Here is a 20,040-nt window from a genome sequence, read left to right as displayed (position 1 = left end):
TTAACTTGGGAACGATAAATATGCATAAATGTGCATAAATATGAATAAAGCAATCTTAAGCTTGATAATCTAATCAAAACTCATTTAACCATGGATCAAGAAAGGAAGGATCCCAATAAGACTTGATTATGTGTAGGTCTATGGGACACCCCTGTCTCATGCTCGCTCTGTGAACATTTTGCTTGAGTGGGGTGAAGGTCAGTAGCCCAGACAGAATAGGACATTTTATTATCTTCTACTCTTCCTGATCCCAAGCCAATGATGATGCTTTAAAAAAGAAGCACCACAGCTCTTGCTCACATCTTTATTAAAGATCACTTGACCTCATTTGCACCAACAAGCAAGTTTTATTGGAGAAACCATGTCGCTCTTGTGTAGTTATTTATACTGCGTAGCATAATAGTTCAGTAAAACAAGCTGGGTATACTTATATGTTGTGTGCTTCAATTAAAAAAAAAAAAAAAATCCATCGGGCTCTTACGTACATCTTCATTAAAACAGCACATAACCTCATCAGCACCACCCGATTCACCACTGCAATATGACAAGTGCTTTAATTAAAGGAGTTAATTGAAGACACTTCCTCCCAGCAGTTAACAAGCTCACCACAGAAACCTGCATTAGCTTTCCATCCTTACTCATCTCTCTCTTCGCCCCTTCCATATTGGCTTATCGACATGGCACAACCACTTTAAGCTACATAAACAAAACAATACACAACATTAAGCAGGATAAATGGACACTTAAAGTAAATGAGGGTATGAAAAGTTTCACTAAGTGTCAATATCTGACTACAGCGTTTTACTCTTTTCCCCAGATGCACCAGATGTATTGTGTTTGCAAGCGAATTCCATCCAGTCACTCACCACTTTGGTATCCTCCAAAAAAAACCAAATTATTATTATATATTATTTTATTTTGACATTTATTTAATTGTCAATGCTCACTAGCTCAACCCTATAATTAGTCAGTTTTAACTAATATGTCTAGAGCCTGTCTCAGAGCAAAGTCTTTTAATTATGGTTCAGTCCCAGTCCCCAAGCTTTTCTATCAGAGCTGTGGGTCAAGGGAAATGAGTACGCCCAAGTCCCATGTACCTCTACAGTATGTACTGTAAGCAGTCTGAACTACACCTCTCTGGCTTCATTAAGAAGTAACAAACACGGATGTATGTTCATGTTTCATTTTAATGATATTATTAATAAATTGCAGTGCTTTTTGTGTATATATGTTATTGCTTACTCAGCTCATTAGTGCACACAGGAGTGCCATTTGTGTGATTTTCCTCATGAATATGTCGTTTTACACTGTTTCAGCACAATACTGTGTATACTTTGCGACACAGTGGCTTAGTAGTTAGAACTGTCGCCTCTTGCATCTCCAGGGTCTGGGTTTGATTCCCGCCCTTGGGATCTGTGTGCATGGAGTTAGCATGTTCTCCTTGTGCTTGGTGGGTTTCCTCCCACAGTTCAAAGGCATGCAGATTATGCTAATTGGCAATCCCATATTGCCCAAACTGTGTGACTGTTGACTGGAGGTCCTACCACAGTTGTAAAAATGTAAATAAATACAATTGTCACCATAGACCTGCAATGATCACCATTGGCCCCCATGGTCACTAGTTGGACAACAGGGATTCCTAGATGGAGATGGAGATTGGGTATACTAATAAGATCCTGTCTCGGTAGAGCTGTGATTGAAGAAAATAACATTGTTTTGCTTACATTACTAGAAAATAAATTCTGGGCACCTGGTAATGCAAGGAAAAACATGACAAAAGTCAAACAAACAAAAACTTGAACATGAACATGAGGATATTTTTTTCCAACTAATCATGTTTTGATTCTGTTTTACTGTTGCAATTTCTGCATTTGCATTTGTCTTTTAAGTTCTGCATCATCTTATGGGTTCTCATATTGGAGGCTTTTTCATGTGCATCATACAGTATCAATAGTTACACTTTAAAATTTTAATCAAAACTTTGAGATTGACAGAACTTTGCCGGCTGGCAATAGATTGACCAGCAGCAAGCACATCATATATATTATGCATACACACACACACACACACACACACACACACACACACACCTCCACACAAAGAGCATTATATCCATTCATATCCATCCATCTATCCACTGTTAGAACCTCTGTAACCCAGCCAGGGTCCGTGGAGGCCAATGGTGACCATTTATTTCCATTCTACGACCGTGAGAGGACCTCCAGTAATGTAATAAAACAAACATTGGTCATGAGCTTAGCCCTTCTGTAGATATCCTCCACCGAAGGCGACACTCACACTTCTCCAAACATAGGATGAACTGGTGGAAACCATCTTTGAAGAATCCCACTTTTGGGCTCTTGGGGAAAAGTTCCCTCGATTATCACCTCGTCTTTGACCTTGAAACGCCTGCCACAAAGTGGTTTCTTCAAGTGATGACTGTTATTATAATTTTTTTTTCTCCTCCAACGTCCCCCAACACTGATGATATTATAGTGGGAAGTGTTGTAACGATGGATGCTTTCAAAAGACCGTTAAAAAAAAAAAAAAAAAAAAAAAACATTTTTAAACATCAACCTGCATAGCATACAGTACATTTTAAACACACACATGAAAGCATGAAGAAGCTGAAATAATCGTTATATATTAATCATGCCTGTCACTTCATCTCCTTATTCGCCTTCCTCGTCTTTACTCTCACTTTCTCCCTGTAAATGTGAAACGATCATTTGCTTTACAGGTACGTCCATCTTCACCCTTGTCTTCCCAGGCACTTTCCTTTATTACTAAATATGTTCTGATGCTCACTCACATGCTATTATCCACAAATCTAAAAAAAAAAAAATATTTAAAATGAGACGACCATTGTTTGCATTGTTCCCAGGATGCAATTCAGTCCATAGAGGGTAAATCTCTAACATGGTCCACTTCTACTACGTGAAAATGCAAACGCTGATTCCGATATTTTCGGGGAGCTAATCAATTTGTCCTTCTTGCTGCACTGCTGATAAATAGCGCATCATATTATTCAAAGCACCACAGAATTGCTGAGCTTCGTAATGATGGAAAAACCGTGAAGGAAACCTTCTGTCCTCCAACTGACTGTGGCACAGCACCGTCAGCCCTCTAGCCCTAAACTTCAATCATCTCCAGACAACTCCTACAGGGTCTCATTACTGAAAAACCCAATCAATTAGGGCTATTATCACTTTTTGCTTAAAGAGACGCTCCACTGGAGCGTCTGGAGGTGTGCACCTAATTTGTTAAAAGTATTTCACACCTTGAGTCTATCTGCGGAGAAGGAGATGAATGGGGAAAAAAAAAAAGAGAAAATAACAAATCACAGGAAGGCCACAGGGATAAAGCAATATGCCACGTCTCATCATGCTCAAATGTCATCCAGGCAAACAATATGGCCATGGACAACCCTGCCATTATTTCTGATTACTAAATATAAACACACTTCAGCTGCCTTTTTTCATTTTTCCTTCACGCGTTTAACTGGTGAGGAGACTACGCTTAGTACTATAATATCAGGTTTTACTGAAAATGTATTTTATTTTAATGTCCACACACAACTGTTTAATAGGGTATTGCCACAAATGACTAGAAGTACAAGGGGCGTTCGAGTCAAAGCAGGACTTTTGATTACGCGGTATAACAGACCAGGGTTGTGACATTTTATTTCTCTATACACTATAATTTCCTGCTAATTAGAAGCCTGCCTACTTCATGTCTGAAAAGCTGGCCTCCCAGGAACTCCATTAAAGGCTTAGCTCAGGTTCAGGTCAAGTCTGTTTTAAATCAAAATTGAGGTGCAATAGAAACTGCAATAGTTGTAGAAGGTAAGTAATCAAGGCCAAACTTCACAACCCTCGTTCCATGCAAAAATGTATTCCAAAGTTCAGCTGTGACTTATACAAAGCCTTCAATGAACTTGGTGCTGTATATGTGTGGCAAAGTTATGTGCATTTTGTACATGTTCAGGAAATTATTTTCTTTTTTTAATGTCTAATAGTTTGTGCAAAATTATGTTTACAAGTTAAATTAATATTCCAAAAACAACACAAGCTTCGCACAAAGTGACTGGATTTCCATGCCACTAGGGGGCAACAGTGACAATAGCCCTATACAAACCTATACAAATTCAAATGTATTGCTGCTGGAGACACATTATGCTTTTTAATAAAAAAAATTTATAGTCACAGGTTGAATAGTAGAATGTCTGCAGGATAAGTTAGTTCCTGTTGTCACTTTTGTTATAACCACTATAAACAGTAACTTCCACAGCAGCCTCTCTTTTTACCTCTCTCTTGCAGTTAATAAAACTAACGAAACATTTGGAGAAACAATGCAGCTTCCTAGGAAGTGTCAGATTTACTGTGTAAAGTGAATAATAGCACGATGGCGAACACCACCACAGGGAAAAAAATCTAAGTGTGGGAACATTTTAGTCTTAATTTGAGCAAAACAGCAGCTAGAATCGGAAAGAAAGACTTTGTGCTGATGAGGGCGTGGCCAAGCGCCGCTTTGTAAAGGGCACGAGAGTCAGGTACGTGGGAAAGGATTCACACATTGAAAAGAACGTGGATAATTAGAGACTGTGTCTTGCTATGAGTCAGGGTTTTATTTCCAGTTCTCACTAATAAACCCTTTAAGTGAAATTTACACACACACATACATATACACACATACACACACACACACTGTATTGCTGGCTTTTAAACTCTAAATGAACATTGCTCTCTCACGCTCTTGCAATCTCCATTTATCTCAGCTCACAGCAACACACACACACACACACACACACACACACACACACCTTATTGCTGATCTTTGAGCTCGGCCCACAAATTTCGTTCTTTTACACTGTTGTGTTCTCCACTTATTTCAACTCACAGAACACACACACACACACACACATACATTACACATATGTTCCTCATGTGTGTGTCCCTTTCCCACTTTCTTCACCCTTGCACCCTTTAACACTTTACTTTGCTTGACCCTGCCCCTGCCACTTGACCATGGCCCTTCACAGACTTGATCTTAATATTAAAGTTTTTTTTTTACATTTCGACTTAATTACATAATTGCCATTTGTGATCTTTAAGCTTGATTTGTTAAATTCTATTCCTGCTACTTTGCTTTTTATTTGACTTTTATTTTTGTTTCCAGGAAAGTTCACTTAAAGTCCTACTTCAATGGTTCCAATTAAGTATTTATTTATATTTACTGTATTACTCACTCACTCATCGTCAATACAGCTTTATTCTGTATTTAGGGTCGAGGGGGGCCTGGAGCTTATCCCAGGAGACTTAGGGCACGAGGCAGGGTACACCCTGTCCAAGGGTGCCAATCCATGTCAGGGCACACACACATACACACAGACACTCATTCACACACTATGGGCTATTTGGGAATGCATGGCTTTGAACTGTGGAAGGAAATCAGAGTATACCGAGCACATGCAAACTTCATGCACACAGAAACGGGAATCAACCCAGACCCTGCTAACCACTACACCACTGCCAAGTACTGTATTATGACATTATTTAAAAATAATTAAAATATAATACTAAGTACATGGTGGCTTAGTGGTTAGCACTGTTGCTTTGCACCTCCAGGTCCTGGGTTCGTTTTGAATGCCAGGTCTATGTGCATGGAGTTTGCATTTTCTCCTAGTTCTTGGTCGGTTTCAGAGACAGTCCAAAGACATGCAGATTAGCCTGACTGGCGATCGATTAATCGCTTTAATAACTGACAGATTAATCAAAATAGTTGTTAATTACGGCCTTAATGTTAAATAAATGTATCCACGCAGATTGTTTAATCATAACATTTCATGGTTGTTTTTCTCTGTTAAATAACAACACATTTTATACATTTATTGTTAGGGTTAGATTATGTGGGTTAGATGTGTCCACCATGTCAATCCAACCCTGTCGATAAACCGTTACTATAGAAACAACTTCAACCCAAGTCCAAACAGATTTATATAAACAATGCATTTGCTGTATAAACAGGAACTGGAACAACCGCCACAGCTATGTGTTGTAGGAAATGAATCAATACCTTTGGACCAATCCGATTGGAGACCTTCGACAGCACTGTGGTCTAAGAGTCAATAATCAATCATAACACCAATCTGGCTCCTAAACAACCTCAGACACTGATGATTTGAGGATGTGGGCTGGAGGGTGATCATCTCTGTAGGTTTTTTACGATGCTGTCGATTTAACTGCCACCTATAAGTAGAGAGATCTCCATCCAGAATGTGGAACTAGGAAGGGATAAATCACCGTATGGGACAAGATGGAGAAAGGGATAGAGACAGGAAAGTGGGAGAGATGATTTATGGCTCAGAGCTCGAGAAGGTTCCAGCTGTCCAGCTCGAGGATGTAGCCTTCTATTGTTTACAAGCCATCCTGCAAGCTGTCAGTTTAAATGCAGTGTGCATACCACATGCTAGCTAAAAGAAAGGACTATGCTGTTGGCTCATCGGACAATTGATTTACTGCTCTAACCTATGCAGCAGTCTTTAAGAAAAGAGAAAAAAAAGAGGGAAAAAAAAGAAAAGTGAAGCATCTTCACACATCCCTTAGTGTGGTTAAATGGAATGCGCACACACAGGCACAAGAGAATGTAAAAGGCTAGTAATCAACAGCCTCCCAGCTCATCATCGCCTCGTTCATTCCACTGGCTCCTTAAGACAGGCCTGAACATTACCCCAGCAATCAATAAGCCCAAAGGAGTGTATTAGCTCATGAGCTACAGCCTGCACTGAAGCCAACAACAACAGCCTGGTTTCCTGCGTTCTCTGCCGCCATCGACTCAAAGAAGCAATCAAACACACACACACACACACTTTGAGTTATTAAACTGTGTTAGTATATCCTTCAATCAGATGCGTGAAGTAACATCTAGTTTCGTGGCTCTTTTATTCCTTCTTCAATACATGAAGCAAAAAAACAAATAATGCAATTTTCAAGCAAAATAATAATTCAGTATCGTACACTTTGTACACATTAAATATACAAACACGCACACATATATATTGTATATAACTACTAGATGTTAAAGTTTCTTTTTAAAAAACTTATAAAAGCCCTACCCAGGGGGCATTTTAATATCTTTCAATGCAGGAGTGCAAAGAATAAAAGCTGTAGAATTCTTATGAAGTGAAGCTTTGTTCAATCTGTCCATTTTTTAATATTGTGTGAAGCTAGCGTGTCTCATTTGAATTTACAAAAATAGCAGTCCCCCTGCATAGTTACCCAGAGTTTCCAAGACCTCGTCTCACTGCAACAAAGAGGATGAAGTTCCCACTTAAAATATTAAGGAGCGCAGCAGGAATGGGAGTTAAAAAAAAAAAGAGGGAAAATGTTGATTTATCAAGTCCGTACTACTTTGCAACCACGTCCTTGACAGGTTCTCAAAACATCCATCATGTCACTAACTTCCTATCACGCACATGACCATGCCCTCACCACATCCAGTAAATAGTGAAAAAAAACTCCCTGAGATGGCAGTAGGAAGAAAACTTGAGAGGAACCAGACTCAACAGGGAACCCATCCTCATTTTGGGTGATAGCATGGATTGATCTAGAGTCATACTGTGTGTTAGTAGGCTGGAAGTTCAGTATAACAGGAGATTACAAGTGTTTAAGTTAACATGTAGTCCAATTCGTTATTGGAGGCTCAGGTAGACTGTAGGAAATTTCAGCCCTGAACTATCGAGCGACTGCAGTCACAAGTCCCCAGAGAACAGCTGTCAGCATCAGCCAATGCAAGGACCCTCTCATGGAAAAGTGGAACCATCCCATCAATCCAACGTCAACCGTCCCTTCTACAACGATTCATTGGTCTATCATGGTCATAGCACATACAGTAGCAACAACACAGTGACATCTCAGTGATAACACAATCATAAATCTTCCCCATATGCATCACGTTTGTTTTATGTCAACATTAACTGGTCAATGCAGTCATTACAACGTCCTTATTGAGGTCTTCCTGGGTCTTTGATTAACCACGTCCTCATCAGACATTTTTTGAGCATGCAAACAAAAAAGCATGCAGCTCCAGGTCAAGTTGTACACGGTCTTAAGACGTTTCCCAATTTTTTTGCAGATGTAATGGGAATATGAATTAGTGTGATGGGAGAGTGACTTATACAACTTCTAATATGAAAAGATACTATTAGGTAACTAAAATCTGAGTTTAAAAATAATGCAATGCACGGACAACAAGACTTTCCTGTTAAGTCAGTAACTAGACTATAAAGACAGTTTAGTCATTGTCATTTTTTTTCTTGTATTTCATGTATTTATTTATTTATTTATTTTATGTAGATTTTTTAAAGAAAGATTTTAACGTCTAATAGAGTAGGTCTCATTAAAAAAAAAAACCCACAAACAACAGCAACAAAAAACGCTAAATATAATTGTGCCATTTATCCTCTTATGTACGTATTACCTTGATTAGGAATATACTTAGACTAGCTACGTTTAATTTCTTCACTAATTTCTTCACATAAGGGGGTCTGGGAGAAAAATAAATGTTTGATAAATTAAATAATCCATTTTCGTCATGTTCACCACATGCTTGAAAATATTTCACATGTGCCACCGTGATCACTGCTGACGATCAGCTAAATGTGCCAGAGACATGAGCAGGAAAGTAATCAGTGTCGCTAACTGAACATTTGGTGTATTTCCATTAGAACCATTTGTTTTGCTGTCACAATCGGTTCCGCTAAAATCCAGAATAATATTTGTTAACAGCAAATAATCTGATACGGATGCAAAAATCATTTGATAAATTACGTATCTTCCTGATGTTTAAAAAGTATTGAAAAAGATTTAATCATACTGTAAACATTGTTTTAAAGCACTTTAATGAATAAAATTAACATTGATTACTCCAGTTGTCATTAAAAAAAACTGTCCCCCCCTATAAAACTGCGCTGCTGGCAAAGTTATTTTTGGGGTAGCACGGAAATCCTGAGGCTGAGGAACAAAACTTAAAAAACATAATGACAAAATCAAAAACAAAATGAAAAATCCTAAAACAAAAGAACAAAACTAAAAAAATTCAAAAACAAAATAAAACCGAAAACAAAATAAATTAGAAAACAAAGAGATAATAATCAGTTTGTGAAGGAAATTCTTAATTCTGATCTTGAGTGAGATAGTTCGCAAACCTCAACTACCTTTTTTGGTTTGTTGATTGTTACCGCTGATTGGATGAGACATGTGTCACTCAAAATACACAGGAAGTACTGCAGCTTTAAGGACATTTAAATACCCTGAGGCTGCAGTACTTCTTGTATCTCTTAAGTGACAGTTGTCACTTCTAATCAGCGATAAGATTTTTATTCGCAAACTATACCGACCCTTTCCAGTTTGACGTTGTGTTTTCTCATTGGGTATTTTGTTTCAAGATAGGTTGTTGTGTTTTCTGATTTGTTGTTTTGCTTTTGAATTTGTTATTTTGTTTTTAGATTCGCTATTTTGTTTTTAAATTTGTTATTTTGTTCTCGGTTTCGCTATTTATTTTTTTGAATTTGTAATACGTTTTTTATTTATTTATTATTTTGTTTTTTAATTTATTTTATGAATTTGTTTTGCACTTCTCGGCCACCATAGTTACCTCTTTCTCACACCGTCAAAAAATATTCATTTAAATATTCTAAAAAATTACGTTTTTGATTTGGACTTTTCTGACACTGTTCTTGTAAACTCATTCTGACTATATCTCAGCAACCTCACATGATACAGTAATAAACCTGGTATCGAAATGGACAAACCAGGAATCTGAAAATATGCATAACCAAATCACCCACAATGCAACCTAATACCTGATTTTATGTGATGGGTCACATTTATTCCAGCCTTCATACCAGAGATCCTTAGAACCAACCAACAAAAATCATTGAACTTAACAGTTTATATTTGATGAACAATCAGACACATTCGCCATCACGTGTTGACACTGATATGCTGACAACTAAATACAAACCAATTAATGGCAAACAGGCAAAGGTGAGCACAATAAGTAGCAGCAAAATGAGGATAGAAAAGACAGATCCTAAGGCAAGCAGAAGCATGTGGTGCTGTTGCCATGGGAACCACAATGTAAATTGGCTGTGTGAGATGACAGCAAATCGGCTTATAACACTTGACCATAAAGTTCCTGTGTGGTTCCTTGCTTCTTGCTGATTTAATGCAAAAGATGGAAGGCATTTAAATTTCATGTGTCGAATGCATAATTAAGAAATGAACTGCGATGGAAGATTTAGTTGTAAAATGCGGTTTTCAGAGACACGTGCTGGTTTGTTCGGATATTTGTAAAAGGTCTGACAAAAATATATATCATGCACCTCTTGGAGAGCCTTTAGCGATCAGTGTTTTAACAGATTTAAATGTTATTTTTGCTATCTGGATATAATCACTTGGGGTATAAAAGGATCAAGTGTAAACAGTGTCAGAGTGAAAGAGAGATAAGGATGAAGAGAGAGAGAGAGAGAGAGAGAGAGAGAGATGGACAAAAGGAGGGGGTGGTGGAAAAGAGGATGACACACTGTGATTTAATGGGATTGGATGGTCCTGGTCCAAGTTTTGCTCCTGTGGCTGCTTCAGTAAAAGCTGGCTGAGGAGCTGCTATATATCACCAAGAGGCTCGGCCCTGGGGTTCAACAAATAAATAAGAGCAATTAAACAGAGTGGCTACTACTCCTCACCTAGCTCTATATCTCGTCCACACCTCTATGCTAGTTCACACACACACACACACACGCACACACACACACACACACACACACACACACACAACATAGTAGGCCTCATTACTATTCATTGGAAAAGGTTTCTATCACAGAAAGTACTTAGTGGCTATTATGGTTTTAAAGTGCACATACTGTACACCAAACAAAAATAGATGGCGTTATGTATCTATAACGCTGCTCTAATCTTCTTAATTGATACAATATATTTTAGGTAACGCCACAGCAAAATGCAAGAGGAAGCCCGTGTCGTCTCACCCGTGCATCTCATAAACCCAGCGCCGAGGCACAGCTATGAAGTGATGGTCCATTGGTTTCTCATTTGGTCTAGTTCCTCAGGATAAAATTCTGCCAGCACCAATTTAGAGGCACTTGCGAGTCATAAGCCATTTCCACAAACAGCACGTTGCTTGGGCTCTGAAACATGATGCATTGGGGCATATATATTTCAGGATCATAACTCTGCAAGTGCCGCCAAAAGCTGCAGGGATCTGGTGTAATCAGAGCGTTCCTGTCTCACCCCACAATGTTGAGCATCTACATCAGCGGTTGTGACACACAGCAAGTGCACCACAGAGCATACCGTGCTCGCTCACTCACAAAATGCCCTCTGGCCTGCTACTGACTTGAAACCTAAAGACAGAGGTCTTACAAAAATAAGAATAATAAGCGGCCAGTTTAACATGACCTGAGTGCTAAATCAATACCGACATGCTCATGACCTCCGTTTCCTGAACACACACATACAGTATACTCTTTCTGTCTTTATGGGATGTGTGATTATATGTAAATAATGTTATGCCATAATAATAATAATTATTATTATTGTTTGGAACATTAGCAATGCATTCATATTATCAGGCAAAAATATAACTTAGGAGGAGCTATATAACCACCATATTTTTATCAGATCTATTCTTGCTTACTATCTTTATTAATTTATTTTATTCTTCAGACTATTGTACAAAGATATCTGGTAGGTAAATAGCAGGATTACCTTAAAAAGCACTCACTTAGCTGTTTGTCATAAATATATTTAGAGCAATTTTCTGAAATATTTAATAAATTATAAATAAAAAAAAGTTTTTGTCTGTACATCAGAACTTGCTCTTTCAATATCTTTACATTTCATATATTGAAGGACACGAAACCAGTCTCAGAAAATATTTTGTCTGTATGTCTGTTAATGAAACCCTAGGTATTTGCCTGAACTTTAACCTGCTCCATAAATAAAATAATGAAAACATAGTATGATGTATATTATATTAATATATTATTTATAACATTATCATATTATTATCATAATGTTATCAGATACGTCAATATACTGTATAACATATAGCAATAAATTTTACCTTCTTATAATAATCATACAAGGTTATTTTTTCCTGAGATGTATATACATTTTTTGACATAGATACTGCAAAACTATTATTTTATATAAAATCACTAACAAAGAATTTATATATATATATATATATCATTTTTTCTCTCTCTCTTTTTCTCTCTCTGAATTTTAATACATTCAGCGTATTTTACTTTGTCAGTGATCATATGATAACTATACAATTTTTAGATTTACTCTTAATGAGGTATAAAATAATACTGCATAATCAAAACAATGACATAAGATAAACATGTCATGTTCAACAAAACAAAATGCAAAAGTGACTTGTCTAAACATTTGCAGCATTTTAATTGGAAGATCAATAAGCGCAAATGCCACACAGACCACTAACGTGAAAGAATTCCATACATTTATTCAGGGACCTTTTTGTAAATGAACATAAGTGATCTGCTCGATATGTTTACAACATTCCTACCAATAAAGAAGCGTTTAACGAGCATGGAATCATCATAGCATATTTATATATTAATTTTTTTGCCTGTGTGCGCTCTTAATGCCCACACAGTAAAATGAGGATACAAGAAAAGGGTATAAGGTGTGAGGTATGATCAGTGCATCCCCTCTGTGGTTTATAAATAAAGTAAAATAATAAAATACACAACTTTATCTAAATAACCATTAGCATTATGGCCATATAGCAAATTCCCAGTCTCTAAATGAGGCTTCCTGTGCACACCTCCAATTACTGCCACGCACAGACGCATGCACCTCCGCCTCCTGTCGAAGATATCACCCCTCACATTACAAGCATTCATGGAAATATGTGGCTCGATGAATATTAAACAATACAATCCATTTACGATATGTCTGTGCAAAGGAAAATGTTTAAAATTTGTACAATGATTTTTTCCGGAGATAGCGCGGAGACGATCAGATTGGGTTTAGTAATCCAATCAAGCTCTCGAAGCTCTACAGGGTGTAGGAGGGAAGGTTTCCTAAAAGAGAAGACAGCCGACAAGAGGCTTTATAAATAAATCTAATGCTTCTCCTGACACTCAACAGATAAATAAATGTCAACTAGAAGATACGATTCAGGCTTTACAGTTAAAGCACTTCATATAGAACCCCATGCATCTCTTTGCTTTTATTTTATGAACAAATCTCTGAATGACAACCAACAAGCACTTTAGATTAAATAGAAACGAAAATTAAATAAACAGTAATTTGAAAAATGTGCCGCAATGTGTAAAATCTGTCTGTGAAAAATAACACACAAGACTCTATGGCTATATTAATGACGTTAAGACTTTATGGCCTTTGTATAAATGTATAACTTTCTGCATAATTACTGGAATTATACTGCGAAAAATAGCACCTTTACAAGTTCTAATATCCTAAATATAGTCAGAATTATCCTGTAACCTTTTCCTATTGTATGATTACAAAAAACTAAACATAAATATAATTATTAAACCCATTTCATGGCATTTTGAATAATTTCTAAAGACACATTTTTTAGGGTTAATTCCTTATTTATTTTTAGAAACAAGTTCAATTATCTGCCTAAGTTTCCTCTATCTATGCCTAATTGCGACTTTATGTCTTACTTTATTTCTTACAATTCTTTTTTATTAGATATGATACAGACTTGTGATTAAGATTACAGATAACTGTTTAAACTTCTCTAAGTCAGATTTTTGTTTTGGTGCAACTGCTAAATCAGGAAAATTAAGTTACAATAAATGGTGATTTTTTAAAATAAATATTAGATTTAATTTACGTATAATTAAATTATTTTTATATGCTATAATTTTTTTTCAGTATATTTGATCCCAGCAAATTTTAGACACTGGACATAAGCATGAAGAATAATAATGCCAATAATCATAAATTGGTGATATAATCAAAAATCTGAAAAACACATACTGAAGATAATTAGTGCCAGGAGGTTACAATTTGGCCAAATATATTTCTGTATTATATGTCAGGACAGACTTAAAACGAAGGCCATGAATATATGTATACAGGATGCATCAAAGTGGAGCACTCAGCTGTTTAGCCGTTTCTCACAGTGGGTGTATTCAGGCCAATTTTCTCCCACCCATTGTGAGAAACAGCTGACACTCAGGATCCGTTTAGAAATGTAAATTAATGCTTTTGCTATACGCTTTGTGCCTAGCCTGGTCTTAATACACTGTAATCTGTGATTAAAAGTTAACTGTGTACTAGAGATGCAGCGATTGCAATTTTCTTGGCCGATTACGATTTTTTTTTTCTAAGTACCATAATTGACAGCATGAAATTACACACAACAGGCACACAAAACAGCACAAAATCTATGAGACTAATCAGCCGATCAGAGGACACAGGTCATCGGGCGGAATACCGGCCGGTTCTGATCGTTGGCTGATTGATTGGTGTCTTTACTGTGCACCTCACTATACCTTGGAGCTATTAGAATAAGTTTGTGTCCCATTCGAATCATTAAATCTTTTGAACATACAGTATTCTGAAGCCTGAACATTTTGCACAAAACCTGATGTTCAGAAGGTTATGATTTGAACACAGATCCTTCCATTAGGCAAACCCAAACGGACATTAGTGTCTGTGTGAAAAATCAGCATTTGGCATGGATCTTTGGAGGCAGTGTTAAATGGGCAACATTATGCTTGTTGAAACACGACTGGTATGTTACGGTGCAGTGATGTAACTAATTAGCAAAGCTATACAGGGATACTGCACTATACATGTGTGACATGTCCAAATTGTGAGCAATATCCTTCAGTGATTTTCCTTTGTGTTGTCTACTAATCTTTTTTTTTTCCATTTTGAAAGAACAGAGAGAGAGAGAGATAAGGCTCCAAGAGTACTGTTACAGCAGTACTCTTGTTTTGTGTGCATGTGGTGTACATGAGATACACATGCTGTGTGTGAGATGCTGTAGTGCACATCCCATTCTCTGATCTGATATTTGATTTCTGTACCGAGCTTAAGAACATAGATGTACGTGTGCAGATGTTGCGCAAACATCTGTGCAAACAACATAAATGCGTGCTTTGAAGGGACAACATTATAATCTAATTACGACAACGTAACAACATCAGGGTTCCTGCTGGGTTCACTTGATTGCACAGAGAAGAAAAAACCTGCCTATATTGTGTCGGAAAGTTTACATAATTTTTGTTAAGTGATTTGATCTTACTGTACGCGTAAAAATATTTAAAACAATATGCCATGTACATATTGTAAAGGCATTGATCACTGAGAGGTTTCTGGTACAGCAGTACTCTTGTTTTGCACTTTTGTTTAAACCGGTCAGATTAATTAAATTTGTTAAAATGAATTTCACAATTGGGGGACTAACATAGCAATAAAAAGTTTTCAAGTATCTCTGGTTTCTTCCATTCACATTAACGGAACTTCATTTTTTTAAATTAGTTTATATCAGAGGCCCTGAGCAAGTAAACCTTAAATCTCATATAATATTTTTCATAGTAATATGAACATGAAATAATTTGGCCGTAACCCTTCATATGGCAGCAACTAAACTATAAGGGGTGTTCAAGTCAAACCAGGACGTGTGATGGAATTTCTCTTGTATGAAGCTGTAAAATCGATGCACATTACGATGATGAGACTCTTAGCTGCAGTAAAACGTTTTGAAAAAGACTGTACGTCCATGGAAGGCCAGGTGGCTCGGAGCCCACTGCAGTCATTACACATCCATCAAGTGGATAACGTGTCACCATTTCGCAAAAAGACGCATCTGTCTGTTGGAACTGTACACACAATCATTTACAAACACTACTTCCACATTACAGGAACTTGGCTGGGAGTTATTGTTCCATCCCCATGCAGTCTTGATGTCATTAGAAGTGATTTACACCTTTTTTGGCCAGTTCCTGGGAGGCCGGCGTTTCAGATGTGAAGCTGGCAGTCCGCTCATGGCTCCAGAGTACTGGGAAAAACTTGTTGCAGGGGATTATATACAGAAAAAAAGTAGTTTTTTTTCTACTATAATAAGTGCTGTTATTTTCAAAAGTCCTGGTTTGACTTGAACACCCATGATAACAAGAAACTGAGCTACTCACCGTGTTCGTAGGTTCCCAGGACTTGGCTGCCCATCATAGACAGATAGTATGTCAAAGTCCTCTTCTAATGCAAACCCTTGGAAAACCAGCTGTATCCGGTTGTGTTCTTGTGCCATAATCACCCATGTGCAATTGGCATAGTTCGGGTATCCGTAAGGGTATCCAGGGCTTTCTATCGTCCCATTTGGACTATATAGTGTGTAGCTGCAATTTTGAGCTGAGAAAGAAAGAGAGAAACAAAAACAAAGTGAGATAAAAATCGAACAGAGGCTTCCAATATTGAAATAAACTACCTAATGCCAACTAAAACAGGCATTTCTCAAGTCTTCCTCCAGAGATAACACAGAGGAACGTACAGTGTAATAGATGACTGCTATTTATACCACCAACAGACACACAGCCTGTGTTCGCCTAATAGCATTAACTTCACTGCTTTCTTAAAAAGTAATTACTGAGAACTAATTTTTGTGTGAAGTCATTAGACAGGATGAGCCCTCCACAATTAAGCAAGCCTGTGTGTGTGAAATGCCCATATTGTTGGCTGCCCGTGCTTCGCTGGTCAATAAGCTGTTTCCACAGTAACACATGGAGAGGGGGGGGAAGCGGTGATGGTTATTAATGCCAGTAATTTTAATAACTTCCCATTGCCCACAGCTCAGACTCCCCTCCATTGCGGTTAATTGCACTCCTCTTTTGCGTACTTGTCAATGGCCACTCATAAATTGTCGTTCTGCATGTGAAATTTTAATAACTGCGTGTCCCTCTATTCATCAAGCCAAAATCTTCCCTTAAATGATTTGTTCTGGTCAGATTTACACCCACACTTTCAATTTGTTATTATTTGTTCTTTAATTGAATGATATTCTACAGTTTCCCGATTTCACTCCTAGTAAGAAAGAGTCTGCTTTAAGGGGGCATTGTTTGGTTCCTTACTTTATTTTATAATTAATGGAACAGAGGAGTTAACAGCAGGGAAAAAAAAGTCCAATGGGAGCTTTTAACACTGTAGCTTACACAATGCTCTCTATATAAAGATAGGAATCAAACCAGTGCTTATTGGGTCTTATAATAGTAGAACAGTCAAGTCCAAAAGTTAGTGCGCCTGCTTAATTCTATTTGTTTTTGTTTAAAAAATCATCTGATCATCCTGGGTATTAGAATTAGGCATATACAACCTCAGACAAACAACATATACATTTTTTCACCGTACTATTTTAATTACAAAAAATAAAAATAATAAACATGTATTCAATAGCTTGTAGATCGGCCTTTAGCAGCAGTTACTTGAATAATCATTCCTGTAGGTCTCCTGTAGAATTTTCGTCCATTCTTTTTACAGAAAAACATTGCTTATAGGTTTTGGGAATTCGCATACTGTTTCAATTGGGTTAAGGTCTTGACTTTGACTAGGCCATTTTAAAACCTTAATGCTTTTATTTTTTAGCCATTCTGATGTAGAAATATTAGTGCACTTCAGATCATTGTCCTGTTGCTTGATTCAACTTCGACCAAGCTTAAGCTTTTAGATAGATATTCTCACATTTAGAATATACCCTAGAACACTGGGATACAGCGGAGTTTATGGTTGACTTGACTGTTCAGGTCCTGTGACAGCAAAACAAGCCTAAACAAGTCCAATCTCTTACTTTTACTTTACTCCTAAATCCTGTAGATGCAGTAAGGGGACACTTACTATTTGCCATATTTTAACTTTTTTGTTAATGAAATAATGGCACAGTGAAAAAGAATTATAGGTTGTTTTTTGTTCAACCTTGTATTTGCTTATTATAATCAGTTATTTTCTATGTTTCAACGCAAAAACACATAGAATAAAATAAGAAGGCACGAACATGGCAGTATATAATATTTAAATGCCTCAACTATTTCATTCACTCATTTCCTATACCACTACAGAGGTGTGGGAGGCCTGGAGCTGATCCCAGGACGGGGTGCCAGTCTATCACAGGGCATACGCAAGCACACAGTCACACACACACACACACACACACACTCACACACACACACACTCACACTTTGTGCCATTTCCAAAACATACAAACACCAGACGGACAGTGCTCGAACCCTCAACCCTGCAGGTGAATACAGGTAGGACGGTGCTTAAACATGTAGAATAACTTAATCAATGGCACTATTTTTTAGATGTGATATGGTTGCTATAACCACACCAAAGTTGTTTTCACAATAACAGCACATTCCAAAGTGTGTTATTATTCTTATACAGTAGCACAAGTGTGTTATTATTCTTATAGCCAAACTGTAATGTATTAATAAAAGAACACATCATACACTTTTTTTTTTTTTATTTCTAGTTGATTTAATTTAATGCGCTGGAACCTGTTCAAATACAAACCTTATAACATGGTTATAGAATTCTGTCACCAGCCTCTATTTTTCCCTTATAGAAGCAGCTTGTCATGTTACAAAAAATTCAGGAAGTTCTGTCCTTCTGAACATCGACATTGTAGACACATTTATTCTTGGTTAATTAAGAAATCTTTTTAAAGCAATTTATTAATAGATTATGTAAGCATCTGCAATAAAAGTATTTGTGTGCCAGCTACTGTAGAAAGAAAAGCACAGAAAAAGAGTGTTTTCATATAAACCTGTGATTTGCCGTACAGTCAAAACTATTGCCAGAGCCATGCTAATTAACAAACCAACCTATTTATCAAATCGGATCATGTACAAACAGTTACAGTACTAATAGACAACTGAATGCATAATTTGATACACAGTGTAGTGACATAGGGGAAAATATACAACAGTACATCAACACTAAAGCAGCTGCTGGAATCAGATGTTTTTCAACTCAGTCGGCGCAGACTCCAGAGTAGTGCCACGGAAAAGTGTTTTCCGGAGATTGTGAGTTCGAATTTGGCTACAGCCATCTGTAGGTGTGAGTCTAGGGAGCAGATTCATAATGCTCAAGGGCGGAGGGTTGTTAAACTTGTACTCCCACTTCAATTATAGCAACACTGGCCAATCATGGACGAAAGCACTTTTTTTCCTGTGAGCATCACAGGAACCTGCCATTGGCTAGCGTCGCCGTCCCGAAGGAAACACGTGACCTGGTTGGTACTGTAGCTGTTATTTTTCATTGGATTTTACTTGTACAAACAAATAGCTTTGTTTTATCATACTGTATGTTTGTGTGTAGGAAAAGTCCTGTAAACTACTTTGTGTCATTTAAAAAAAAGGGTGTTTTGAACATTATTTAATAGATTTAACATTATTTTATAAAAGTTTTATTATGAACATTGATTATTTTTTTGTTGTTGTTGAAGAAAGGTTTTAAGAATGCTTGTTTATGCTGCCCATTTTAGTTTTTTAAAAGAAAGAAAAAATGAAAAAAATTATAATTGTCTAAAATTTGTATCGGAAAGATTTATTAATATTGACTATATTATTAAAGTCAGATTTATTATTATTATTATTATTATTATTAAGTCCATCTCTAGTCAGCAAACCCTTAACAAGCTAAAAATCTTATGCAGTTTTATGCAAAATTCTATGTATTGTAATTAATTCTTGCTTATTTTGATTTTTTTAAACTGATTTTTATTTTTATTTCTGATGTGTACTGCACTTTTTTTATTTGCTTTATAAGTAAAAGAAGTGAAGTGAAGTGCAGTGATGAGATTTTAAATATATAGACACGCTGTAGAATAAAGAATAAAATAATAAATCTAGTATGCTACGCTCCTTTTATAATATAATGAAGCCTTTTGTTTAGCTATAGAGTGAATTAGATCTGAATTTTAATAAGTGAGAATTAGAAAGACACGATAAGAGGA

At 36.8% G+C, this 20,040-nt stretch overlaps 1 protein-coding gene across 1 annotated transcript in view; it reads right to left on the bottom strand.

Moving 5' to 3' along the window:
* The window catches only part of csmd2 (CUB and Sushi multiple domains 2), a 393,418-nt gene that overhangs the window by 350,553 nt on the left and 22,825 nt on the right, over positions 1 to 20,040 (bottom strand). The window contains exon 2 of the mRNA XM_053492012.1: positions 16,226 to 16,442. Coding sequence (XP_053347987.1) covers positions 16,226 to 16,442 — 217 coding nt within the window. The remainder of the gene's footprint in view (positions 1 to 16,225; positions 16,443 to 20,040) is intronic.

Source organism: Clarias gariepinus, chromosome 3 (genome assembly GCF_024256425.1).
Source record: "Clarias gariepinus isolate MV-2021 ecotype Netherlands chromosome 3, CGAR_prim_01v2, whole genome shotgun sequence".
NCBI classification, from domain to species: domain Eukaryota; kingdom Metazoa; phylum Chordata; class Actinopteri; order Siluriformes; family Clariidae; genus Clarias; species Clarias gariepinus.
The sequence above is the reverse complement of the archived record's forward strand: the minus strand, read 5'-3'. Positions and strand labels throughout refer to the sequence as shown.